At 45.5% G+C, this 27,987-nt stretch overlaps 1 protein-coding gene across 4 annotated transcripts in view; it reads left to right on the top strand.

Annotated features, from left to right (window-relative positions):
* Positions 1–27,987, top strand: part of PLA1A (phospholipase A1 member A) — a 42,017-nt gene that overhangs the window by 3,364 nt on the left and 10,666 nt on the right. Inside the window, exons 2-11 of one of the 4 annotated variants that reach the window (XM_004002946.5) lie at positions 5,516–5,717; positions 7,507–7,684; positions 8,199–8,307; positions 9,824–9,925; positions 12,350–12,439; positions 14,195–14,362; positions 15,755–15,844; positions 19,443–19,551; positions 22,589–22,753; positions 23,331–23,747. In XM_004002946.5, the coding sequence (XP_004002995.1) occupies positions 5,516–5,717; positions 7,507–7,684; positions 8,199–8,307; positions 9,824–9,925; positions 12,350–12,439; positions 14,195–14,362; positions 15,755–15,844; positions 19,443–19,551; positions 22,589–22,753; positions 23,331–23,415 (1,298 nt within the window). In that variant the 3' untranslated portion in view covers positions 23,416–23,747. Of the gene's footprint in view, positions 1–5,515; positions 5,718–7,506; positions 7,685–8,198; positions 8,308–9,823; positions 9,926–12,349; positions 12,440–14,194; positions 14,363–15,754; positions 15,845–17,610; positions 21,749–22,588; positions 22,754–23,330; positions 23,748–27,987 lie in introns of those variants that run through there. The other 3 variants (XM_012095077.5, XM_012095092.4, XM_012095086.5) reach the window with 3 other exon arrangements.

Consider the following 27,987-nt stretch of genomic DNA (forward strand, 5'->3'; position numbering starts at 1 on the left):
TCTTCGTCTCTGTGTCTTCCTTCCTGAGCTCCCATCTTTGCCCTCTCTCCTTTGGGGGCGGGGAGGGCGTTGTTTTAGCTTCTGTTAGTGAGGCTTTGTCTTTCCATCTATCTTCCTCCATAAAGCTATTGCCCCAGTAAAAAGTTACTGTGTGTGTTGTTTTTAGTTTCCTTTCTCGAGCTGGGAAGTCCTTCTCTCCATTGCTGGCTACAGATGGGTCTTCTCTGCCCCTGACAGAGCACTTTGGACCCCCTCAAACCTCACAGACCTGAATTCGTACAAACACTGCCTTCTCCCAGACCTGAAACCCAGAACCATTTTGCAATTCTGTTCTTGTTCGTGGAGATATTCTTTTTACATTTGAGATTGTCGATGTCTCTTTCTCTCTGTCTCTTTTGGGTATTCATCTGTGACTACACTTTGGTTGAAGTGGTGCATGCACTGGGCCATGCTCCATAGCCCTGAATGATGGACAGTTTCATTCTTTAAAAAAAAAAAATTATTTTTATTTATTTATTTCACTGTGCTGAATCTCAGCTGTGGCATGTGAACTCTTAATTGTGACATGCGGGATACAGTTCCCACACCAGGGATTGAACCCAGCCCCCTGCATTGGGAGTGTGCAGTCTTAGCCACTGGACCACCAGGGAAGTCCCTGAACAGTTTCATTCTGTCATCTGCAAATATTGGCAATTTTTCTCCCCTTTTTCAAACATCATAACTTTTATCCTATTTCATTATCTTGTTTTACTAGCTAGGACTAGAACTTCCAGTCCAATATTTAATAGGAGCACTGATAGCATACATTCTCATGCTCCCAGTTCCAAATGGAATGCTTCTAACATTTCACCAGTGAGTATAATTGTTGCTATAGGCTTTTGGTAGATAGCCTTCCTTTCTTATGTTAAGGAATATTGGGTACTGAATTTTATCATTTTTCCCCCTACATCTATTGAGTTGAGCATATGTTTTTTTTTTTTAATGCGTTCACATGTGAATTACATTAATATATTTTCTGATGTTAAGCCATCTTTTCATTTCTTAGACTAAACCCTTCTTGGCCATGATGTATTTTTAGTTCTTGTTACCCTTGAAGGGTTTGATATTTTATCTAGGGTTTTTATGTCTATGTACAATACTGAAACTGGCCTTTAGTTTTCCTTTCTCCTTCTTTATTTGTCCAGTTTTGACATTTTGGCTATTTTCATAGAATGAGTTTGGATTCTTTCTCTCCTTTTCTATTCTCTGAAATAGTAAGATAGGAATTGACCTGTTGGTGGAATTTCTATGTGAAATCTGTCCTGATATAGTTTTTTGATGAATAGATTTAAAACTACTGTTTCAATTCCTTTATGTTACAGCTTTAGATTTGATTTTCTGTTTTTTTTCTTTCTTGACTAAGTTTTAGTAAGCTATTTTTCTAGGAAATTATTAGTTTAGGGAAACATCTGTATTTTTAAACTGTTGGATGGGTGTAAATATGCTCCTTTGTGGTTTAAAAAAATTTGCTGTGTTTACATCCCCTTTTAATTCTCTATATTATTTATTTGTGACTTCCCTCTTTTTTACTATGTCTTATAGAGAGTCCTGTGGATGGAGGAGCCTGGTGGGCTGCCATCTATGGGGTCACACAGAGTTGGACACGACTGAAGCGACTTAGCATGCATGCATACTTTGGAGAAGGAGCTGGCAACCCATTCCAATATTCTTGCCTGGAAAATCCCAGGGACAGAGGAGCCTGGTGGGCTACCATCTATGGGGTCGCACAGAGTCAGACACTACTGAAGTGACTTAGCAGCAGCAGCAGCATCAAAAGTACATCTTATTTTTTTAAGTACATCTAGTTTATTATCCTGTTCAAAGAACTACTTTTTGGTATTTATTGTGTGTGGCAAGTACTAGTCTAGTCTATAGTAGAGTGAACAAAATAGATAAAATTCCTCCCTTCTTTGAACATATCTTCTAATGTGGGAAAATTAATAAGCAATACATTTAATAATAAACTGGTAAATAAAAACTTGATTAGGTGATAATTGCTATAAAAATAAATCAGGATAAAGAAGATTCAGAGAATGGAGGTGAGGCACTTAGTTTGTGTGTTGTGTTCGGTCATGTCTGACTCTGTGACCCCATGGACTGCAGCCCACCAAGCTCCTCTATACGTGGGATTTTTCAGGCAAGAATACTGGAGTGGGTTGCAATTTCCTCCTCCAAAGGATCTTTCTGACCCAGGGCTGGAACCTGCGTCTCCTGTGTCTCCTGTATGTAGACAGATTCTCTACCAGCTGAGCCATATGTTTCGGGCACATAGGCAGATGGCAATTTAAATGGGGGTTAGAGGAAAGGAGATGACATTTGACAAGCAAAGGCTTAAAGCAGAAGTGGGAATTAGCCACGTGGATGTCTGGAGAAAGACATGCCAGGCAGAAGGAATGCCCAGTGCACAGAACCTCCAACAGGAACCTGTCTAGAGTGAGGAAGAGCTAGGAGGACAGTGGCTGGAACAGAGGAAGCAATCGTGGGGCAGGAGAAGGCTCCTCAGGAGGATGGTCTAGATATTTAGGGCTTTCTTCCACTGTTGGGACTTTGGATTTTATTCTGAGTGAAATGCCTTGGTGGCTTTTGCACAGAGATGTGACATGATTTAATTTACTTTTCTAGCTGCTGCTGCTGCTGCTAAGTCACTTCAGTCATGTCCAACTCTGTGCAACCCCAGAGATGGCAGCCCACCAGGCTCCACTGTCCCTGGGATTCTCCAGGCAAGAACACTGGAGTGGGTTGCCATTTCCTTCTCCAATGCATGAAAGTGAGAAGTCAAAGTGAAGTTGTTCAGTCGTGTCCAACTCTTAGTGACCCCATGGACCGCAGCCTACCAGGCTCCTCCGTCCATGGGATTTTCCAGGCAACTGTGCTGCAAATAGGCTGAAGAGGATGAAGGCAGGAAAAGCATTGCAGGCCACATCATTTTGAGAAATGATGGTGGTTTAGACCAAAGTGGCACCAGTGTAGGTAGTGAGAATGGTTTAATTCTGAATATTTTGTTCTGAGGATTTACTTACCATTTGTCTGGGGGTGGGAGAAAGCAGATCTCTCCAGGAAGGTGGACCTGAGCAACTGCATGGGCTGAATTGCTCCCGATGACATTCTTATTCACTTTTTTCTTTAATATTAATTACTTCCTTTGTATTTATTTCCCTACATTTTATTTGCAATTGCTGTAGTATTCTTTCTCAATTTTCTGACTTACAAGATTAACTTACATGATCTGTATCTTTCCCCATTTCCCCCTCATATTTGCATTTAAGGTTATATTAATAGCTATCAGCCTAGTACTGTTTTAGTTACTTTAACTCAAGTTTTGATATTGCATTGGTTTTATTGTCTTTAGTTTTTAATATTCTCTAATTTCTATTGTGATTATTCAACTCATTCATTACTTAAAAGGGAATTAAACTTAAAATCTCCAAATGTATCTTTAAATAATTTTGTTATTGATTTCTAATTTTTATTACCGCTTATTTAGATAACATTGTCTGGACTATATTGATTCTGTGATGCTTGTTGGGCCTTGCTCTGTGACAAACTATGTTTGCTACATGACCAATAGTGCAATGCAGTCATGTATGTGGTTCAGGTCTCCGGTTCAAGTAGAGGCTTTTCATCTTTTCTTCCAAAAATTAGGGGAGGCAGATGAGGTGGTCAAGTCATGACAAGTCTATCTTGGGTCATAGGAGTGCAAGTTGCCACAGGCTGAGGAGCCTGCACTGTCAGAGTGGGCTTCACTGCAGGGGTGTCCGAGGTCTGGCTGGTGAGAAGGGAGATGCGAGGGGACTCTGGGACCAGGCCTGAGGCTCAGATGCAGAGGTGAGGAAACCACTGCTGGCACGCTGCAAGGGTGGGGCGCCCACATTCTGCTCACAGTACCATGGCCCACTGCTCTGTAGATCCACAGGCCTTCTGTACATGCCCCCCAGTTACCTTTGAAGGCAGAGAACTATTCCAGAAACCTCAGAGAGCTGTCTTCCTTGTGAAGAGGGCTGTGCAAATCAGTTTGCAACCTAGACCTGTCTTCTGATGTTGCAAATGGCTTTGTCCTGCGGTAGGAATGTGAGGTTGCTGCTAACATTACCAGGAGTGGGGCCCTGTGGCCACTTGGTGTATGCCCTGCAGCTCCTGCCAGTCTCTTTCTGTGAGACAGCTGGGTGTTAGAGGCCCCCCTCTTTATCACAGGCATGAAAGGGGGCTGTTGGGTCTTAAAGATAGGCCAGATTTTCAGCTCCCTGGGATGCAGGAGTTACAATATGCTGCCATTTCAGTTCAGTACTGTAGAAGGCCCTTCAGTGACCTTGACTATAAAATATCCTATTTAAATGTACCTGTTGGAAGGTACTGTTGAATACATGTAGCTCATTAAAGGCCTTCTCTATCACCTGGGCAGCCACGTGCTGGGCACTGCAGGCTCTGGAGTGGCTCTGGACTGCTCCTAAGGACCAAAGGTGATTAGTGAGAAGTGATCACTCTGGGATGGGATAAACAGACCAGAATAAGCCTAGTCCCCAGGGCAACTGCTTATTTTATAGCCCAGGGTTCTTTTCAGAAAACTGTATTATTTAGTCAGGACTGTTGTAAGAAAGTGCCAGAGATGGTAGCTTAAACAACAGAAGTTTATCCTCTCACACTTCTGAAGGCTGCAAGTCTGAGATTACGGTGGTGGTAGGGTTTGTTCCTCCAGAGTGTTCTGAGTGAAGGATCCATTCCCGGCCTCTCTCTTTGGCTTGGAGATGGCTGTCTACTCCACATGTCTTCACGTCATCTTTCTTCTTTGTGACCAAATTGCCTCTTCACCTAAGGATATCAGCCGTATCAGATAAGGGCCCACCCTATTGGTTTCATGGCCTTCCCAGGCGGCTCAGTGGTAAAGAATCTGCCTGGCAGGAGACGCTAGTTCCAACCCTGGGTCAGGAAGATCCCCTGGAGAAGGAAATGGCAGCCCACTCCAGTCTTCTTGCCTGGAAAATTCCATGGACAGAGGAGCCTGGCAAGCTACAGTCCATGGGGTTGGAAAAGCATCAGACATGACTGAACACACACGCAATGGCTTCATTTCAATGTAATTACCTCTGCAGGGACTCTGTCTCCAAATAGAGTCACATTCTGAGGTTTTAAGGATTAGTTAGTTAGTCCAACACGTGAATTTATGGGGGGAAGGGGACTCAATTTAGCCATGACAATATCCATTTCATCATGGCCTTTAATCTTCTCTAGTTGAGCAATATTTTATTCTTCTCTGGTATCTTATCTTTACATAAGATAAAAAATCTGTGAAAAATATTCATAGATTTTGGTTATAGAAGTGATGCCTTTAATAAATGAGTCATTACCCTTACTGATTTATGATCAATCCCTGTAAGCCCCTGTTTCTTTCTTTCTTCCTTTCAAAAGCACTTTCCTTCTTTTTAAGAACAGATGACCTCACCTTTGAAGTTTCTTGGGTTTTATTTGTTTTTTCTTCTAGGGGATGCACCTCCTACCCCACAGACGAATTGCACTGACTTCCAGAATGCCAATCTCCTCCGAGGCACCAATCTCAAAGTCCAGTTTCTCCTCTTCACTCCTTCGAATCCCAGCTGTGGGCAGCTAGTGGAAGAAAGTGGTGACATCCAAAATTCTGGGTTCAATGCCACTCTAGGAACCAAGCTAGTTATCCATGGATTCAGGTGGGAGCCAACCAACCAATAAGATCACCTCTGCTAGGAACTAGAAAATGACCCTCATGCCACAGGAAGTTAGTGGGGAGCAAGAGGAGAAATGGATTCATTGCCTGTCACAGTCCCCTTGTTCACCTTCTGCTGGCCTTGAAGAGGTCTCATAGCAACATGAACACACAATGTGTTGCTCTTTCTTATTGGTCACATATGTTACTCCTCTGCTAAGTCTCATCTAAATACTCTCAAACAGTAAATATGAATGACCCTGGATAAGTAGCACATGAAGCCTCGATTTCCAAGCCTGAATAAAAGGGAGGCTGTAAAAACGGCCTCAGTGATCCTTTCTTCCCTCAAGTGTGGGTTGCATGATTCATTTCAGCCAGTGAGGTCACAGGCTTTGTGCAATGTAACATCATGGTGTTTTTACCCAGGGTTTTATTTCCTCTTCTTCACTTCTACCTGGGTTTCACAACATAAGAAACTTCCACTTCCATCATTCCCAGAGATTAGTGTTTCTCAGGTACTACATCCTTCTTCAATTTCTTTGATGATCCACAGTCCAACTTTTGTTGTAATATATAGTCTCTGAGTCCCAAATCAATCACCATCCTTCCTTCCAACATCTCCTCTCCAAAATTCACTGTCAATGCCAAAGACAGTAAAAAGTTGCTGGGAAGAGAAAGGGAGAGAATATGGTGAAACAGTAGCTAGAACAACTGAAATTGGGGAGGACCCAGTGAAGAGGTGGACAGTGAGGCACTGCACAAAGGAGAATTGTTTCCTTATCTCTGGCTGGGTTCTCCCTGCCTCTCAAACCCCTGACCCCGGGGTCCCAGACACATCCTCCCTTAGGCATTCCCTCCCACTCTTGGGCCAAAGTCTCTCCTCTGGCAAATCCTGCATTCAGCCACCATCCGAGGCTCAGCCAGAGACACCTGTGACCCGGAGATAGCTGATGAGTGGAGAGCTCTGAAGCCTTGCTATGCTGTCTGTTCCAGATGCCCCCAGGCCATATTCCCTGGTGTGCACCCGGGCTGGGCTCCTCTGTCCACATGAGCAAGCTCTGTGCCATGGAGAAGACTTCTTTCCCATTCCTAATCTCTTAGGAAAGCTTTCTGAAATTTTTCCTCTTCTTCTTTTCCTAGAAAAGTCCTATTATACTCTAAGTTCTAGAATAATAAAGAACATATCTCATTTTTCTTTATTTCTCAGAAAGCACCCAACACATTGCCTGGCCCATTTGTTGCCTGAAGGGTGAATGCATGAACAAGTAAATGGAAACATCCCCAAGGAAGGTGTCTGTATTATAGAGTGAGAATTAAGATTGCAAATCTTGAACTCTAACACACAAAGCTATCTTTTCTTTCCCATGAGTAACACAAGCAGGGTCAGCACATGTGGTCCATGTGATTTATGCATTGCACAAAGGTACCTGGCTGAGGGCCAGTAGGGCTGAACTCTGACCTGAGCTCTGAGCCCTGGCCCAAGGCTACATCCACCTGGAACAAAGGTACCTCTTTACAGTTTACCCACAGACTCCACAGGTGCAAGCAGGAGCCCTGCTGACTTCAGGATTATGTCCTCCTCATGCTCAAAGCGCTGCAGGATTTAGTGCTCGTATTTCCCTCCACCCCCACCACACACACACACACACACACACACACACACACACACACACACACTTGTGACTTTTTTCCTCTAGATTTGTTCTGTTTGTAGAAATGTCATTGTAATTTCCATGATGATGAATATTGACTTGGAAGCTAATTTTCCTAACCTTTCTTGGCCCCACATCTAGGGCTTTAGGAACAAAACCTTCCTGGATTGATAGATTCATCGGTGCCCTTCTGCGGGCAGCAGATGCTAACGTGATTGCTGTGGACTGGGTGTATGGCTCCACAGCTGCCTATTTCTCAGCCGTGGAAAATGTGATTAAGCTGGGACTCGAGATCTCTCGTTTCCTCCGTAAACTCCTGGTAGGTGTAGACCTTAGGGTGAGCTCTGGCTGCCTATGGGGGAGCAAGAGCTCAGGAAGAAAGAAATAACACATGAGGAGGAGCTTTAGGGAGGAAGCAGAGCCACCGGTAGTCTGTGGGTCTTTGGTTCAGATCTCACCTTTACCACTTACTGTGCTGACCTGAGGCGGAGTTTTGAACCTCTCTGAGACTCTAGCTGCTCCTCTGTAAGATGCGCCACTGCATGTTACATTGGGGGTGCCGATAGCTGGCCCTTCTATGCCTTCAGGAGGAAATGGCTGTGGTCATGCCTCACACACCTTGGGCACCAAAAGTGAATGGGTTGTCCAGGTGGGAAGCCCAAGGAGAGGGCAAGTGATTAACTGGGTGAGATTCTGCACTTTCTCCCCAAAGCATGTGTGGCTTGTATGTCACGCCCAAGACCTTCTGCTTCTGATGCCTCGGAGAAAATTGTTACCCTTGTAACAGGGGCTGGGGTGGCCCAAATGTAACTCTCTGTAAATGCCTGTTCTAGGCGCTGGGTGTGTCAGCATCCTCAATCCACATCATCGGCATCAGCCTGGGGGCCCATGTAGGGGGCATGGTAGGACATTTCTACAATGGCCAGCTGGGACGGATCACAGGTAATATTCTTCCCTGCCCATTCTCTCAGGTTTAGAGAGAGAGAGAACATGCCTGGAAGAGCATTTGCTAAGGCAGGCAGAGGGAAGTGTGTTGGGCCATTGTTCTTATGATCAAGTCATTGATCATCACTAAAATTTACCTATTGTGGCCGTTTTGGATAAGATGGTATTGTGTTGTTATTGCATGATCTCTAGTGTCAGTGTTAGAGGCCATCTATTTCTTTCTGAGCCTCAGTTTCTACAACTCTAAAATGGGTTGTGACAGCTCCTATCTCCTTGGCCACTGTGGAAATCACCTTTACACAGTGTTTCTAAATAGTTGCACAGTGCTGGGAATTTTATGCTTCAGGAACTACCCTCAATCAGTAAGGAGCCAGAGCTGTATGGTAAACACTCTGGCTTCCTAGCACTTCAGTGGGACAATTCTGAGTTGTGTTTTGCTGAGTCCTGCAGGGGGACCCCAGTGGGATGAGACTCAAAGTGATAGTCTAGTCATTTAAATTGTCTTTCATTCTCTGGCTTTTTTCCACTCCCTCATGATGCTTTCTGTGCACGCATGCTAAGTGGCTTCAGTCATGTCTGACTCTTTGTGACCCCATGGACTGTAGCCCGCCAGACTCCTCTGTCCATGGGATTATCCCAGCAAGAATACTGGAGTGGGTTGCCATTCCCTTCTCCAGGAGACCTTCCCTATCCCGGGATTGAACCTGTGATTCTTATGTCTCCTGCATTTACAGGCGGATTCTTTACCACTAGCACCAGCTGGGAAGTCCATGCTTTCGGTGATTTTCTCCCAAATAAGCTACTTGCACTTTACATACTTGTCTCACAGTCTGCTTTTTGGGTGGAATAGGGAGGGATCCAAGGTAAGGCTGGGAGAGAGTAACATTTACTTCACTCTATCATTGTAAAGGGGCTTCCCAGGTGACATTAGAGATAAAGAACCCTCCTGCCAATGCCGGAGATGTGAGAGATGTGGGTTTGATTCCTGGATCAGGAAGATACCTTTGGTGGAGGCCATGGCAACCCACTCCAGTATTCTTGCCTAGAGAACCCCATGGACAGAGGAGCCTGGTGGGCTACAGTCCATGGGATCACAATAAGTTGGACACAACAGAAGCAACTTAGCATGCATGCACACAAGTTGTTGTAAGGACTAGAATGTGTGAAGTTGCCCAGCACAAGGCCTGGCGAATAGTAACTACTCAAAACATTATAGCCATTGTTATTACTATGTGAGGATGAATATTACTGACATTAACCCTTACCAAATGGTCGGGGTTAGCAAGTTCATTTCAGAGCCAGAGGAACTGGGTCATGAAGAAGTTAGAGTTCTGTCCACTCAACAGATTAGTGTTCCCTGGAAAAGGTGGTCCTAAGCTAGTTCTCTCACCTTTGGGTCCTTGTTGGGGGATTCTGATTCAAACTATAAGGGCTGCCTGTGTAGGTGTGCAGTGGATCCATGAGAGTTCTTGTGGCTGAGATGACAGGGCCCCTGACATGTCTGTCCTTGCAGGCCTGGACCCTGCTGGACCGGAGTACACCAGAGCCAGCCTGGAGGAGCGTCTGGACCCTGGGGATGCCCTCTTCGTGGAAGCCATCCACACAGACACAGACAGTGAGCTGGGGGGTTGAGGGGCGAATGAGCACAGGGCAGATGCTAAGAGGCTGACATTTATTGGAGTGGCCCTAGGAGGAGACCCTCCCCCTCTGAGCTTCTGTTGCAGTGAGGAGTTTATCAGCATGATCTCCAAAGTCTCTTCCAGCCCTATCTTGCTCTGGGACTGAGATGAATGATTTTATTTTTAGCCAGCATGAAACAGAAGGATTCTCATTTGTGGACCAAAACTGTTTGGTCATGAGTCTCACTCTGATTCAATACTAAGCCTCATCTGAGGTAGTGTTTGGAGGGCACTTCTGCCTGGCAGGCACACGGGAAAGTCAGGCTGCTTTTTCAGGGTGAACATGCCTCGCCCCGGGACACTGGGGCATTCCACTCCTGGGGCAGATGCTCGGGCCTATCAGAACTTCTCTCCTTCCCAGGAGATGAGGCCAGCCCTCAGTCCGGTGAGGAATGAGAATTGCCGCCTCCAGTAATGACAGGCGCAGGCAAGAACCCCCAATTCTGAATCCATCATAACCAGCGGGCACTCCTCCTCATTTCTACTCAATGTCAAACGCCCACAGAGTCTAGTGCCAGGCCCTGTGCTCAGTGTGTTGGGTACAAGAGGAAATTGCATCTGTCTCTGACCGCAGAGTTTGCAATTCAACTGAGAAACGGCCATGTCTCTTTCCATTTGGCTAGAAGCCTTTTTAGCATCCAAAACTCACGGATTCATGATTCTAGATGTTCATGTAGTCATGTAACTCAACCCTCTTTTCTACCTCTGTTTCACAGATAAGAAAACAAAGTCCATAGCCCTCTGCTTAGTTATTAAGTTAATTAACCATGTTAATTAACAATGTTAACCCTTTACGTTCCTAAATTTGCTAAATAGGTGACCCATTGGTCCCTATTTACTTGTCCTAGGCCTCTCAGTCCCCCTCAAAGTTGTAGCCACTACCTAATAGGATAAAAGAAAGTTTTTCTTTTTATGATAAAAAAATAACTTCCATTTATTCAATGAGTCTTGATTGATCTATGTAGCAGGCACTAAGAATACTGTAATGTACAGGGCACCACATGGAACTTGCAGGCTAATAGGGAAAACATTTGTTCACTGATTTGTTCAATAAATAAGTATTTGGTACTAACATAGGTGCCGTAGGGCAGGGAGAAGACGGGTAAAGGCCCTGCCTTAGTGGAGCTTACATACAAGTCAACAGACAAGATAATTCTACCTCGCGATTATGATCATGAGGGATATGGGAGAAGCGTGTGTGACTTGGCAGGGGGTGTGGGGTCTACTTCAGGTAGGGTTATTGAGGAAAATCTGTCCAAGGAGGTGATGTCTGAGGTGAGATTTCATGGATGAGAATGAGCCAGCACTGGAAAGAGCTGGGAGAAGACCATTATAGATGGGGAGGACAGCCAAATTAAAGCCTTATGGTGGGTGAGGGCAGGAAGGAGAACCATGTAGTTAGCACGCAGCGAGTGACGTGATGAGAAAGTGGAGCAGGACCAGACTGGAGATGGCAGGGAGTTTGCATCTTATTCTACGATCAATGAGAATAGGGCAGCGATTTGGATTCCTTTAAAAGGTGACTCTGCTGGGCAGAGCATGGACTGCAGGTGGGCAGTAAAGGAAGGCCCTTTGGAACATGTTTGCAGTGGTGGCCTGGATGAGGGGGCGATAGTGGCTGAGGGGGCTGATAGTGGTGGGAGTAGAGATGGAGAGAAGCAGAAGGATTCAAAATATATTATGGAGGTGGAACTGACCTGACAGATGATGGGCAAGGAGGCATTCTAGGTCATCACTTACACCCTGGATAGATGATGTCAAACCAGTAACACACACTCCACTGCTTCTAACTGTGACAGATAATATGAAGGAGAAAGTCATGGTTTTTGGCAGCTGAATTGGGCTGATTTTGAGGGGTCAGATATCGTCACACTGATGGGATAAAGGCTACTACCTCACAAATCATCTCTTTGTAGCCAGGTTATATTTCTTCTCAGTCATAGAAGCACAAAAGCATGCAAGAGGCTGGAAATGTGGTCTCACACATATATATCTGAACTGTTACTTTAAGTAAAATAGAAACTATTCAACAAGTAAATTTACCAAGCTTATTGTAATATTTACTGATTCATAAAAACTTAAGGGATATTTTTCTTGATTTTATTAGGCAAATATGAGTATCTTCTTATGAATTTATTCTTAGCTTCCTTTCAGCATGACAAAACCTCTTAGAAAACCATCTAAGGGCTAGTTAGTTCTGTCATCTTCTAGCATTTAGGAATAAGTGGGCCCCCATTCAGCACAGAGAAGGGGTGAGTACCCAAGGTCAGACTTCAGGCTCCGCGGCCAGTAGACCCTGCTATGGGACCTGGAAAATAGCCCCTGAAGGAAGAGGGTAACAAGGTTCTGCCTTCTTGCAGATTTGGGCATTCGGATTCCTGTCGGACACGTGGACTACTTCATCAATGGGGGCCAAGACCAGCCTGGCTGTCCCACTTCCATTTATGCAGGTCAGAAAGCCAGAAATACCCAGTGTTTGGCTGCTCCAGAGACTGGACTTCATCAACAGGTTTCGTGTTGAGTCAGCCAGTGTGAGCCACAGGAGTCTTCCTGACAGTATCCTCTGCTATGTCCCATCGAGCTTACTCAGCACTTATTGAATGGATGTTTATGGAGAAAAGGAATTCTAGGGGAGGACTGCCTGAAATTAAAAGATTGCTCCATATTTAGGTTCTCTCCCTACGTCTTAGGCCCTACCATCATCCACCATCCCTCAAGCCAATAACCTCTCTTCTCCCTGGGCCCCACTCTGTGGCAGAGTCCACGCTAGCTACATCCTTTGCAGTGCTGCGTTGCGTCAGAACCAGGCTGATGCACCCAAAGCTAGCTAGCTGAAGGTTCAGTTCACTGCACAACCATTTCCCCAAGCTAACTAAATTTAAGTTCTCCAAATTTGCTTTCAAGATAATCTTCTTGAATACATTCAATGAATATACATATCTTCTCTTCTAAGTTCACTCTTCTGGAATGTTCTTTTTGTATATATTGATTATGTTCTTAGCATAATTTTAAACAATTTTAAATTTATCAAAAGCTAAGCATTAAGGGTTGTTTAGTCTTTTCATGTTCTTCTCATGAATGCAGCTAACCTATCAACAGTTCATATGGGAGTTTTGATTTCTGAATATTATGTTTTTAACCTTTTCCTGCTTTACCAAAATTTTTTCATTTTAAAGATTCTTTTGACAGTCGTGTTGAGTAACCACTAATCCAGCTTATCAAATTCACTGATTTTCCAAAACATGTTTCTCTTAATAATTCATAATTTTTTCAGCAATTCTGATCAGATTGGATGGTTTGATTTTAATGGCTTTTGAAAATTTCTTTGCATTTTAGTTGGTCACTTTCAATTTTCTTCACAATTGAGAAGAAAAAAACACAATTTTTTTAAACACAATTTGAGAAGGGTTTGGTTTGTGTTTTCCAGCTCCCTGTTGTAGCTAGAAGGGGGTTGGCCATGGGCAGTGTCCCAACCATGGGGGAAGGGAAAATCCGCACATGGCTCAGGCTTGGTTCTGGTCCCGGTGAGGGGGTCCCAAGGTGAAGGGAGAGTATGAAGACCTTAAATGCTGGAGTTATGGCTCACTATGGACCTCCTAGCCCAAGCAAATTCATTCAGTGTGAATTATCACAAATTTTAAAATAGTCAACAACAACAATAACAAGAAACCAAGTGTTTGTTGTGTTGGGACATTTGGCAGATTCAGTGTGTCAGTCACTGGGTTGGCTTTCATAGATGGACCATGCGCTGCTGCTGACTCCCTTGATTGTCTCTTTGTTGGATTGGGTTTAATGAGGTTGAATAAAATTGGTTGTGTGGGTGATGCTGAAGAAGGCAAAAATGTGGAGACCAATATCCATTTTGAGAAGGAGGGTCAGAATTGCCAACTCTTCATATGCTCCCATTTTTCAAAAGAGAATCTGCATGATCATGGAAGAATGGGTCTCTAAGTAAGCAATTTTATTGGTAAATTAAGCTTAGTTAAAAGAAAAAAAAAAGAATCACTTCAAGAAAGATTAAAAAGAAAAATGAGAGTATAGTAACCATGTTCATCAATATTTCAAAAATGTGGCTCGGGGGGGATATCCCATGTATTTATAGCCTGTTGGACTATAACATTCAATAGAGTTACAGTAAGTAGCATGGAGGGAGTTTCCAGGTGTCTTGAACTGAAACCTTGGTTGTGTCTTTTGGCCTTGTTCAGGCTACAGTTATCTGATCTGTGATCATATGAGGGCTGTACACCTCTACATCAGCGCGCTGGAGAACTCCTGTCCACTGGTGGCCTTCCCTTGTACAAACTACAAGGACTTCCTTGCTGGACAGTGTCTGGATTGTTTCAACCCTTTTCTTCTTTCCTGTCCAAGAATCGGTAAATGCTCCTCCTTTGACTCCCTCTGACAACTTGGGGAGAGTTCAAGCCTTGTCACCTCTTCAAGTCCTCATCTCCCATGGTCAAAAAGTCTATTCGAGTGGGGTAAAGAAAATTTAAGTAATGTTCAGAATTCAGCTAGCAGGTGTTCTCACCTAGAAGGTGGCCTTTAGCTTTCTGTGTCCCACCCCCCGCCCTCTGTAGTGCTTCCTGATGCCGTATGCACTCTGTGCACACCCTTCACACGCACAGAGACCCTGACCCGCAAGTCCACCTCAGCGTGTTCTCCAGAAGCATCAGTGTGGTCCAGATCCCCTGCACCCACTCTTGGACCTGATGCACACCATAGTCTGTGCACCATGGTCTTCCGTGCTAGGCCAGCCATTCTCCAGTTCCTGATAGGCTTGAAATCCAAGTGCTGTGGGAGAAATCCCTAAGACTGGCATACATTGCCTGCCTTAGAGGTGTGAGGCCACGTACCAGCTGGAGGGGTTCCTAATTATTGATTGACCTGGACACATTCCTGGAGGATCCAGGCTAGTCTGGAGAGAATGGCTCGGGAAGGCTGAGGGATCCAGCCTCAGCTCACCCTGTGCAGATCATTGTTGTGAATATCCTGGGGTTATCCAGCCTGAAGGGTTCCAGAAAAAATTCCTGGGTAATGTGTGGTTCCTCCCCCTCCTTCATTCTCCCACTTCCCATCCCCCAGCTGTCACTTAGAACTGCAGCAGTCTGCCATTGCTTATATGAATGAAATGAAGATCATCTTGACAAAGTGTTAAAGTAGGTGTGGTTTCCCATAATAAAGCAAAACAACATTACTTCCTGCTCATCAGGCATATGTCACTGTTTCCCACGCATATGATGGACCAGATGGTTAACAACCACTTTACACTCTCTGCTCAGCCTCATCTCCCACGAGATTTTCCTTTTTTTCTAAACACCTCAGGGATGCTAACTACTCATACTTCCAAGAATATTTTTCATGTTTCCTCACCCAATATCCCTTTGCCCAGACTTTTACTTTCTGCTTGGAAAGCCCTTCTCCAATTTATCAACCACTATTCTTCAGCTCAAACACCTCCTGTGCTCCAATGCACAGGATACAAATACCACTAAAAGAACTGTCATATAGATTGTCTTGCAAGTTGAAGACATCATTTCATAATTTCATATAAATACCCCTTGGGAGTGGGCTAGATAATCTGAAGAATGTATTTTCTGGCTACTTGTGTGTTTATCCCTGTCGGGATGGAGTTGCTGTGTTCCAGGACTCACCACAGTTGTTTGTAGAATGAACGGGTGCAAGAATTCATCACTAAAAGGCTGGGTGCCACTGAACCCTGAAATGGCCTCCTCAGGGCCCTGCTGTCTTTGCTTCTTTATCTCCAGGGCTGGTGGAACAAGGTGGTGTCAAGATAGAGCCACTTCCCAGGGAGGTGAAGGTCTACCTGCTGACCACTTCCATGGCTCCGTATTGTGGTGAGTGGGGAGGAACGTCCTGCTCAGCTTTCCCAGTGTGCTGACCTGCTGAGTCCAGGCCTCCATCTTGGGCTGTGTCCAGCCCACCATGGTAGCCAAAGTGGGAGGTGAAGAACTGGGGCAAAAAGGTCATGGAAAGTGACAGGTGGAGGGCAGCATCTCCAGGGCTTAGCTAGAACCCAAACTTATCAGAGCCAGCCCAAATCATTGCTCTCTGGATAAGAACCTGGGGGCATCTTATCTTTTGGTCAGTATACTGACCTTCATTCCTCCCACCCTGCTATGGAATCCTGCCCTCCAGTGTGGGCTCTCTCTCTAGGGTGGTATTTGGGAGAATCTTTTGGGTTTCTTCTTCCTGCATACATTTCCCCCTCCTCGTTGCCCACCCTGCGTGTCTCCACTCTAGCAGCCCTCCTACCTCAGGGTTCATGAGGAATAGTGAACCTTCACATATATATTTCAACTGTTTACTGTGGCTCCTAACCACTGCATTTCATTGAAGCTGAGATGCCGGTGATCATGAATGACGATTAATGTGAGAGAAAAGGGAGTCTTAGAATCTATAACATAAGTTAAGGGCTGAACCATCCTCCTTCCAATGGTATTTGCATCTTATCTAGGTTGGCTATACTTCCTTTTTTTTTTTTTTTTTTTAATCCTGGAGTCCTGTCTGCTTTATTGTGTGTTTAGAATAGAAGTATGCTGGTTTGGGTGGGAAATTATATGACCACCCTAATTCTAACTGACTTTTTGATCACTGGTGTCTGGGCTGGTTGTTGGAGGGATGTTTGTGGCCATACCTTCCTGGTAGTAGAGGGCCTGAAGTTCAGGCTCTGTGGTCACCCAAACCTAAATTGTTCTCGAATTCTCCGTTTACCTGCTGTGTGATCAGGAGTTCCTTAATCTTTCTGAACTTCTACATGCTTATGTGGCAAACAGTACTTATTGCAAAGAATTGATTGTGAGGATAAAATAAAATACATAGCACACAGGCAAACACTGCACAGTGACTGGATTCAATAAGTAATAATTCCCTTCCCTCTGACAATGGGAAAATTTGGAAGCTGAGATGAAGGTGTTGGTAACTTCATTCGAGAGAATTCATGGCTACTTCTTAAGAATAAAGGGGGTCAGCTGTGGGCTTTTCACATCCATCCTCTCATCTGACAACCCAGCCCGAGGCAGTGATGTGCCCAAGGCTCTGTGGGAGGGTGAAGAAGTCAGGATTCAACTCCTGTCTTCTGACTTCAAAATCTTTGCCCTGTCCACGCCACCACTGCTTGCCTCCGCACTCATATCTCTGCCCCCTCTTCCGAGAATCTGCTCTTTTCAGGAGTCTTTCTCAGTTACTCTTGGGTCCTTGCCGCCGCTCAGAGGTCAGCCTGAGGCAGGATGCTTTGTCTGGGTCAGAGGCAGGGCTGCAGGGACCCGACTTCCCATTTCTACTTCCAGCTCCAGGGCAGCTTTTGGTGCCTCCTCCCTGCTGGACAGCCAGGGAGCCTGAGGCACACCTGAAGGCTGAAGGCATTCTTAGATCCCTGCTGAGGGGAATTCACTGAACCAGACTTTTTCTGTTTCATATTTGTTGTGAGATCCCCTCCCCATTCCCCTAGAAGTATGGTTATGTCTGTTCAAAGACCTCAGAGGGGCCTGCATCCTCTGAGCCTTCCATTCTGAGCATCAGAGATGGGCCCCTCCTCTCCTGGTGGGAGGGTATGTGTCACCCACCTGGTACCCCACCTGACATCCATCTCATCCACTCCCAGGTCATTGTGGCACCAAGCTCCCACTCTCCAGCACTCTTGACCTGCCTCGGCCTCAGCACTGTTCACCAGGACAGCTGTCACCCTTGGCTTCTGCCAGGCAGGTGCCAGCATGGACAGAGAATCTGCTCCCCAAAAATCATTTTTCCAAAAATACTATTTTTCTCTTGTAGAGCAACATTTCACCCAAAGTGTTTTCTCTCCATCACCCCGTTCCTCACAGTGTACTATGAGGTGATGTTGGGGGTTACTGATTCCACATGAAGGAAGTGAGGCACAGAGAGGTTTGATGACTTAGGCAAGACAACACAACTGGTAAGCGGCAGGGCCTCACCTTGGATCCAGTTCTCCTGGCAAACCTTCCAGCGCTCGTGTGCTGTTGCCCTTGTCACGCCCAGAGCAGGTAGGAATTTCACTACCAGTTCCCATCCACCAATGTTAGCAGACCTGGCCCTCCTACGGCTTCCAGAGTAATCAGAGAAGAGAAAAGCAGAACCTTAGGAAACTGTCTTGATCACTGGTACCTGCTGTTAAAGTGATATATCCAACTCAGCACAGAGAATTAGATTCCTAAAACTATGTAAGGTAGACTTTTTTTTTTTCCCACATTTTGATTATCCACTTCTGTTCAGCCCTTGCCCGTCAACATAACACTCTGCATCCACAGTAAACAACTAAGAAAGAGAGACGGGGGGACACAGCAGCTGCTGTTCCCCTCTATGGAGGGGCAGAGTGCAGTGCTCTCCTATCTTCTTGTGGGTTCTTGGCAGGAGTCCGGTTGCTAACCCCATGAGCCCATATGGATCACATTATTACTTCAACTTGGGCTGTCTCCCTAAATCCACTTAGCCCCTCCTCCCAATATTCACCCATAAAACATAACAAATGAACAAAGAATGGGTAGGGCAGAGGTGAAGGACTACCTCTCTAGCTATGTCCCAACCACCAAAGGAGTCTGTGAAAATGCTCAGAGACCAAAGTCACAGCCAGGTGCCGCCAGATGGGCTTACCCCTTATTGAGGAAGGGCTAGGGTGTTGGGGAAGCTGCAATCCTCTTAACCTCTCTTGACAGAGGGACCGCAGACCCAGGGGTATCACCATGAACCAGGCTGCTCACCCACTCTGTGCAGACAATACCAGCTTTGAGAGCCCCAGTTTCAGTGCTGCCCAGGAGGGCGGCCCCCAGCCACCACAGGGAGGGCCGCAGTCATCTCCTGCACATATGGTGGATTTCCTGACACTGTGTACATGCTAGGGGGGAGGGGCATTGCCAAATTTTATGAGTTAATTATTTAGTATAAGATAGACACTGTTTGGTTTTCAGAATCACACCATCAGGATAATGTTGCCAAACAGAGAGGAGAGGCACATTCTAGGATTACAAGTAATAATGAAAACTATCATGTATTGAATGATTCCTAGGCACAGACTGTCTAAGGACTTTATATGTATTAACTCATTTAATTCTCATTCAGAACTGTGAGGTATGTAATTTTGTTATCCCAATTTACACTTGGCAACAGAGGATGATATAGTTAAGATAGCATCACTGACTCAAAGGACAAGAATCTGAGCAAACTCCAGGAGACTGAAGGACAGGGATGCCTGGTGTGCTGCAGTCCATGCGGTCTCAAAGAGTAGAACGCAGCTGGGCAGCTGAACACAATTTAGACTTGAGGAAGCTGAGAACCTGTGATGAGAGGTAACTGTGCCCAGGCACACAGCTGCTAAGTGGTAGAGTGAGATTTCCAACTGCTGTGCTGCTCTCTGGGATGGTTCATGCATTGCACCCACTGACCTCTGGCCCAGCTGTCTGCTCTGCTTTGGTTTCCCAGTGCATCACAGCCTCGTGGAGTTTCACTTGCAGGAGCCGAGAAACAAGGACACCTGCATCACAGTCACTTTCCTTAGCAGCAGTGTCACCTCCTCGGTCAAGATCACCATGTACGTAAGTGTCCCGCATGGCTGGTTTCTCTCCTTCTACATACACGCATCCCAGGACATGCTCTGTGTGGTCACTGATGGGTGGGCGGAGCCAACTGGGCCAGGGGTGGGGGTGAGGGTGGCACCTACCACAGATGGACCTACAGACACATGCCAGGCAACTGTTCCAGGTTCAGGATGAGTATTGGGCCCAAGAAGAGTGTATTCAGACAATAGCAGGCAGGCAGCAGTAAGGGAACATCCCAACAGGGGGTGAGAATGTGGGAACTAGGCCCCTGACAGGACGTTGTGTCAGGAATCCAGGCAGGGGCATCAGAGATGCCAGCAAGTAGGAGGACCTCGGCCATTGGCCCAAGCAGGGGCTGGGAAGCCCCTACTCCTGGATGGAGGGATGAGGGGAGTGGGGAGGGAGCTATCAGTGTGGGTTACCGGAGAAGACTCCCAAGCAGAGGGTAACTTAGCCAGGGAGTGCCAGGTAAGGGCCAGCGGGGTTGATGCCCAGTGGTGCCAGTCCCTGGAACTGGGGCTGATTTTCCTTTGTGGAGTCACACTTGAGCCAAGCAGCTGGTGGGACCAGGCTTGAGGCAAGCAGGCAGAGAGCCTCAACTGTAGGGAGCTGCAAGCCTGGCAAGGGATAGCAACTCAGCAGCTGTGGTGCATGTTTCTTTAAAAAGCCATTGATTAGTTACTCACAAGCAGCAGGAAGCAGACTAACCAGATAAATCTCTGCCTCAGTCGAGGTTTAGTCTGGAAACTAGAGCCCAAGCCAGGCAATCCAACAGAAGGAATTTAACACAAGAAGCTAATTACAAATATGTTGGGAGAACTGAAGACCCAACAGAGGATGGGGACGCAATGCAGAGCTCAGCAATAGGAGTCATTCCCACTCCAGGGCCACAGGGACAAAGCCAAGTGGTGCTGGTAGAACCGAGTAGGGATTGGGGGTGGGAAGGGTGAGTGATTGGCAGGAGCTCAGAATCACTGTCTGAAGCAGCCTCCCACTCATGCCTGGGAACCTGAGGAATGTAGTTTCCAGCAGGAGGGGTGCAGTGCAAACAGGGGTGTGATCAGTGCCCATACCTGCAAATGCACAATTGTCAGCAGTGACAGGGGCTGTGAGAACAAAGACGGAGCCTGACTAAGTGTGGAGAAACAGTGTTTGAGTAGAGTTTTGAAGGTTTGGGAGGATCCTTCCCCCCAGCCCATGGGTTCGTGAGATGTGACCCTGGAGGCAGTGGTATCAGGCATGGGGACAAGAGGCTGGGGGGGCTAGTCAGGGCCAGACCGTGCCACCCCTGGAGGACAGGGAAAGGACCTGGGGTTTTATCCTGAGAGCAGTTTGGAAAGCTGCTGGAAATTTTAAACAGGAGAGCGACAGGATCAGATCTGGGTTTGGAAACACTTCTCCGGCTTCAGGGATACACACTAACTGTGCTGTCAGGGATGCACAGGAAGATGTTTCCTCTTGGAGGAGTGCACGTCTGAACTACCAAACACTCTGCCACCAGGCAGGGTTCCAACTCTCCTAGGCCACACAGCACAAGACAGCAGGCAGTCAGGACCCCCACACAGACCTGGGGTGCCCACGTAAGCCTTCCAGATTATGCAGCTGAGTAATTTTCATTAGATCAGTTCAAGATCATGTTAACTTCTACAAGTGGGTTTCTATCACCTCTCCAGCCCTCCTCTCTGTTGGGTAGATGAGCCAACACTTGCAGGAATCATGATAATGACTGGCTGATTGTTAGAATCACCTGGAGAGCTTTAAAGACTGCTGACAGCAAGCCCCGGCCCAGACCAGTCATAGAATCTCCAGGCATGGCCTCACCTCCTACACTTTGAGAAGCTTCCTGAGTAATTGGAATGGGTATCCAAAGATTTTCTTCTCCCCAAAGAGACTTGCATTACTGTTTTGAAAAACATGATTACTTCAATTCCTTGGGTTTTGTTTCCTCTTGCAGAACAGAAATTGAAAAGAAGGGAAGGGGGTTTATGTGTGGTCTTTCCCCTACTTTTTATAAATTTGTGAAACCCCAAGATTTCCTTCCAATTAGAAAATGGACCCAGGTCAAGTCCCCAGGCCACCACAACTAGTCCTTCTAGTTTCCAAGCTTTCCATCCAAGCAGCCTCTTAAAGTGAACAGTTTTGTTATTTTTCCTCTGAAATAAACACTTTTGAAATCAAAAGTAAAAAAAATGGAATAGCTTTTATACAAAGTTTTATGAGATCTTCCTCAAAAGGACAAACAAACTATAACCTGGGTTAGAAAGTACACACAGAAGACATTTCCTCAGCACACAGAGGCCAGAAAGGAAAGGGAACCATGCTCGGCTTAGACAATACCCAATGGCATTCTGAGGGGAAAGCAGCACCCTTGGGAGCTCCCTCTTTCTGAGCCCAGAGGAGCCTGCCCCTGAGGGGCAGCTCAGGGCAGGGCCCAGGGAGCAGGGGCTGAGGCTCAGACCTAGGGCTGGGTGACACCAAAGCCACAGCCGGAAGGAGACCACACCTGGACTCCACCCCAGCTCTGATTGGCCTCAAGGCCTATTACTCTTGCCTGGGAAATCCCATGGACAGAGGAGCGTGGTTGGCTACAGTCCATGGGGTCGCAAAGAGTCAGACATGACTGAGCGACTTCACTTTCACATGTTCATACTCAGTCTGAATAGAGAGAGTAGTCTTCACGCAAAATTTTTAGAACTCAACATCCTGGAAGAGGCCTCTGACCTGAGAGTAAATATCTTCACTAACCTGAATTTAGATCATCACTAACTAGGACACTTACCCTGATGTGTAAATCCTGGAGCTACTGTTTTGCTGCAGGATCCACCTGTTTACTTTCAAAAATCAACACCTATTTTTTGCTTCATGTTCAAAGCTGTGGGGTGCGGGCAAGGTGCTGGTAAGGATGATGCAGAGGACTGTGTGCCCACCTCCCAGGAACTAACTGACCGGGCTACCCACAGAGCCCATGGGAGCCAAGGGGAAGCCAAGGCCAAATGTGTGACAGTAAGTGACTTTCCCTTTCCCTTCCAGACCTAAACAGCAGCGTGTTGGGAAAGGAGTCCTAGCTCACCCCAGCCCTCAGTGCCAGATACACCAGGTGAAGCTCAAGCTTCAGGCTTCCCACCGGGTTTGGAAAAAAGACCAGACGACCATCATCGGGAGGTTCTGCACCGCTCCTCTGCCTGTCAATGACAAGTAAGCCCCAGATCCACCCCACCCCAAACACACCCACCAGGACCAGGCTGAGCTCAGATGTGACACTTGTTGAGGTGCAGTTTCATCATGAGGATAAGCTTCCTTGATGGGGAGGTGACAGACACCGAGGGTGTCCTGAACCTCCTGCAGGGCCATCTTGGGTTGGGATGCTGAGAAGCCAAAGAGGGTGTACTTTAATTCCCCATTCCCACTTTAATATAAGGAACTCCATTTTATCGGATATATATGTTTTATGTATCTGTTCTATTTAGTTTCCTCTGTAAAGTTTTATTGAAACAAAGGTTGCTCATTCCATACTTCCCCTTCTCCAGCCTCTGCTGGTCACAGTCATGGGTGTGAACACGGAATTCGTATCCCCTTTGCACCACCTCTAGCAGGCATTTAGAGTATGTCTTACCACACCTGGCCCTTGGAGGACAGGCGTGGACTCCTGTAGTAATCTTCCCAGAGATGATTGTAGACCTGACGTCAGTGAAACACAAGATCTCACAATTCTCTCCTGACCAGCCAGGAACCTGCCCTGAGCACACACCCTCTTGTTTCTCTTCTTTTGCAGCAAAAAGATGGTCTGCTTACCTGAGCCAGTGAACTTACAAGCAAGTGAGACTGTGTCTCATGACCTGAAAATAACCTGTATATAGTATACGGGCAGGATGCATCCTCCTGGATTGGGAGTGGGGGATAATGGGCATTCAACTTATTCTAAACCATTAAGACTAAGAAAGAATGCAGAAGTCTTGTTTACTTTCTCCATGATTAGCCACCTTAGAGGGGAGAGAGAGGGCTCATTTTACAGAGCTTTATCTCCATTGTCAGTTGAAAGAGTTTTACAAAGATACCATTTCAACCTTCCTATTCATGCTTAACTGCAATTGCCCCATATGCTTGGACAACTGTACCTAGGATTCAATAGAAACGTATACAGGAGAAATACTTTTTTTTTTCTTTTAAATAAAACTATGGAGTATCTGAATCATTCAATGGTTTTATTGGAATGAAATTCTGTTAGGTACAAAAATGTGATTTACGATCTACAGGATTGGAGAAAACATTAGAAAATGTTAAAATAGCAACTGAAAAGAAGTACTTGGTATGAGAGAGGGAATGGAGGATGGGGAGGAAGACGATACCATTCACCATCCCTTACCATTGCCTTATCTGAGTATCTGGGAGGTTTAGGTAGCTCAGAGCAATCTTTGGGGAATATAGGTGGATTTTCTTTGGGTCAGTGTTTCTAAAACTTTGATCTTTATAAATAACCTCGTACCAAGCTATAGGTACACTCAACTTGTGTAATTTGAGAATTTATTAAGAGGACTGTTTACAAAGGTGTTGGCAGGAAGTGAGGAAATCACAAGGGACAGTGCAAGTTCCCTGGGGCTGGGGGCAGTGGGAACTGCTGTGTTCTATGTCTGAAGAGGCCAGAGGAGGAAGCACCAGAGTCTGGAGACAGACAGATCTGCAGGACCTCTGGTCAAGGGACAGTGAGGGGGCAGCAATCCTGCAGAGAGGGAACCAGGTAAACAGATTCTCCATCCTCAGTCTTCTTTCTTCCCTCGTTCTCCTGTTGGTGCTCCCACTGAGTGACTCCAGCCAGAAGCTGGAAGGCAAGAGGCGCGTTGATGTGGCCCCGGGGTATACAACCGAGCAGAGAAGGTGGGAATGGCTGGGATGGCCATGGGAACAGAGAGGCATGGCACACACCGTCACTGCCTTCTTCATAGCCAGGTACTCCTGCATTCCTCTGTACTGAATGGTTTTGCCTGTGTTCTATTGTGCTCAGTCGCTCCAGTCGAGTCCAACTTTTTGAGACCCCCTGGACTGTAGCCCTCCAGGCTCCTTTGTCCATGGGATTCTCCAGGCAAGAATACCAGAGTGGGAGGAGCAGGGGATCTTCCCAGCTCAGAGATCAGAATTGCACCTCCTGCGGCTCCTGCACTGGCAGGCGGATTCTTAACCACTGAACCACCTGGGTTTGGCTAAAGTCTTAGTAATAACTTTGACCATTTTTAAGTGTAAGATTTAAGTAGTATTAAGCACATCCACATTGTTGTGCAGCCATTACCACTATCCAATTCCAGAAATTTTTCATCATCTAGGACTGAAACTTTGTCCCCATTAACCAGTAACTCCCCGTTTGCCGCTCCCCTCAAATGCTGGTAACCACCATTCTAATGTTTGTCTCTATGAATTCTACTCTTCTAGAATACCTGATGCAATCATACAATATTTATACTTTTGTATCTGGCCTGTTTTACCTATAATGTTTCCATGGTTCATCCATATTGCAGTATGTGTCAGAATTTCCTTCCTTCTCAAGGGTGAATAATATTTTATTGTGTGCACAAACCACATTTTGTTTATTGTTTCATCCATCAGCGGACACTTGGATTGCTTCCACCTTTTAGCTATCGTGAATAATGCTGCTAAGAATGTGGGTGTACATATAGTGTTTGAGACCAAAAAAAAAAAAAAAAAAAACCAACCACCTAAATAAATGGGCTTTGAAAGCAAACTGCTGACTTGCCAATTCACTCTCCACAACAGAGGCTGGGCAAATGATGCAAGCAACAGGCTGCAGCTGCATCCGGGCTAAGTCACCTAGGTCATCAGGAGAGAGAGCTTCAGCCCTTGTCCAAAGGCCAGGTGATACAGTATGAACGTTCACAGACACACTTTGTTTTCGGCACTGTCCACCCCAGTCAGTAGAACAACATACTTGAAAAATCTTCTTCAATATATGGACTTAAGAGGTTTTTTTCCCCTCAAAACCCAAACCCTTCTTTCCTTTTATCCTTCCCTTTTTTCACTCCACCCAGGTTCCCAGCAAGAACTTCCCTAGAGGAAAGGGTGGAGGCAGAAAGCAGAGCAAACGCCAGTGTGGCTGAATGGAGAGCTGAATTTAGGGATCGTCCTAAATGCCCTGTGCTGAACCTAGAAATGTAAAGGCCAGAAGTGATCACAGGGAACTTAATTTCTAATTTTAAAAAGGTTTTACAAGACTATCCTTTTTTGCATGTGTATTAAATAAGGTTTTAGGGAGGGGGAAAAAAAAACCTCCCTAGAGACAGACCTACCCTGAACTGAATGAGGCTGTATTTCCTGTTCTCTTACTATAAAGCACTGTTAGACTCTCACATTTTATTTTGCTCCCCATTAGCAACTAGATCATTACCATACATGGAAAGCCAGTTTCCCTTATAAAAATAAATACAAGAACATAACAGTGTTTAAAAACTCCAACTAGCTCCTGTGGCTTGCTGAAGGCTCTATGCCCCAGGCCTGCTTTATTCTTATTAAAAAGAAAAAATCAGCACATGTGAGAGAAATGTCAAAAACTTATCAACACCAAACAGAGACTTTCTTCTGTGTATACAGTCAGTGGACTGAAAGAAATTTGGAGCATGACTGGCAAATTCACCATGAGATCTGATGTTATTTAATGCTGGGTCTATGCGCTACCTTAAATTACACTGCCTATGCTCCAGGAAACCTGGCTTTACATATGTAGGATGTGTGTGGAGTTAAGAAAAGGGCAGCAGTAACAACTTGCTTGATGGCAGGGCAAAGGTGGAGTGTGGGTCTCTCATTCACACCCATGTCACTCCCAACTCCCGCTGAGACAGGGTTTCATGAACAGAGACTGTTGTTGTTCAGTTGCTAAGTTGATCCGACTCTGTGACACCGTGAACTACAGCATGCCAGGCTTCCCTGTCCACTGTCTCCCGGAGTTTGCTCAAATTCATGTCCATTGAGTCAGTGATGCTATCTAACCATCTTATCCTCTTTTGCCCCCTTCTCCTTTTGCCTTGAATCTTTCCCAGAATCGGGGGTCTTGTCCAATGAATCGGCTCTTCGAATCAAATGCCCAAAGTATTGGAGTTTCAGCTTCAGCATCAGTCCTTCCAATGGATATTCAGGGTTGATTTCATTTAGGATTGGCTGGTTGGATCTCCTTGCAGTCCAAGGGAGTCTCAAGCATCTTCTCCAACACCACAGTTCAAAAGCATCAATTCTCGGCACTCAGCCTTCTTTATAGTCCAACTCTCACATCCATACTTGACCACTGGAAAAACCATAACTTTGACTATACAGACCTTTATAGGCAAAGTGATGTCTCTTTAACTCAGGAATCAGCCCCTATACTTATGTGACACTAAAAACATTAATTCTGGAGGCTTCTTTTCTCTGGCCACTATTCTGAGTATGTTCAGTTTGTACTGCAGTCCCCAGAGTGGGCTCCATTTACTAGGCTTTCCCCCCACAGTACACCAGAGGCACATGGTTCATTTGTTCTTTGTTAATCCTCCATTGCGTCACCCAAGAGTTGCTTTAGGGTTTCCTACAGGTCTTCAGAGTTTAAAAATCTATATTGGTCCAGCCTGCTTGCTTTCTTGTGGAGTTAATTTTTTGAACCTGAATGAACTTTCCATGTAATGCAGTTCCTCCACATATTATTATTGTAGTCTCTCCAACCCATCAGAAAATTTTCACATCCTAATCTTATCTTAAAGAATACTTAGCACTCCCTCTAAGCTTTATGTCCTTTATATCTATATGTAGATATATATGACATTTTTTGTAGACTTCTTTTCTATATCTATAGCTAAGAACTTGAAAGGAGGCCAAAGGTGGAGGCCAAAGGTAGAGACCTACTTCTGGGTTAGTTGCTCAGCTGTCTCTGATTCTTTGCAACCCCATGGACTAGCTCCGCAGGCTCACCTGTCCAGGGAATTCTCCAGGCAAGAATACTGGAGTGAGTAGCCATTCCTTTCTCCAGGAGATCTTCCCAACCCAGGGATCAAACTCGGGTCTCCTGCATTGCAGGAAGATCCTTTACCAACTGAACCACCAGGGAAGCAGAGATAACAAATTGAAATCAACAGATTGATTGATCTTAATCAAATATAATTAAGGTCAATCAATACTCTGGACTTTTGCATATATTTCTAACTCATGTTTACCTTGGTACTTACATATTATGATAAAAGTTTCAATTCTTTATATGTACAACAATACCCTGGTTAAAATATGATTAATTTAACTTTAGCATGACTTAATTCATGGAAATGCAGGCTCCTAATAATTGCTACTTTATTATCTAAATACATGCCAGTAAACTTTTTAGTGAATTATTCTTTGCTGGGAATCAACATCAAACTTCCTGATCTCTAATTTTAAGAGTCTCTGCTTTCTGATTACTGGAGAGAATA

Source organism: Ovis aries, chromosome 1 (assembly GCF_016772045.2).
Source record: "Ovis aries strain OAR_USU_Benz2616 breed Rambouillet chromosome 1, ARS-UI_Ramb_v3.0, whole genome shotgun sequence".
NCBI classification, from domain to species: domain Eukaryota; kingdom Metazoa; phylum Chordata; class Mammalia; order Artiodactyla; family Bovidae; genus Ovis; species Ovis aries.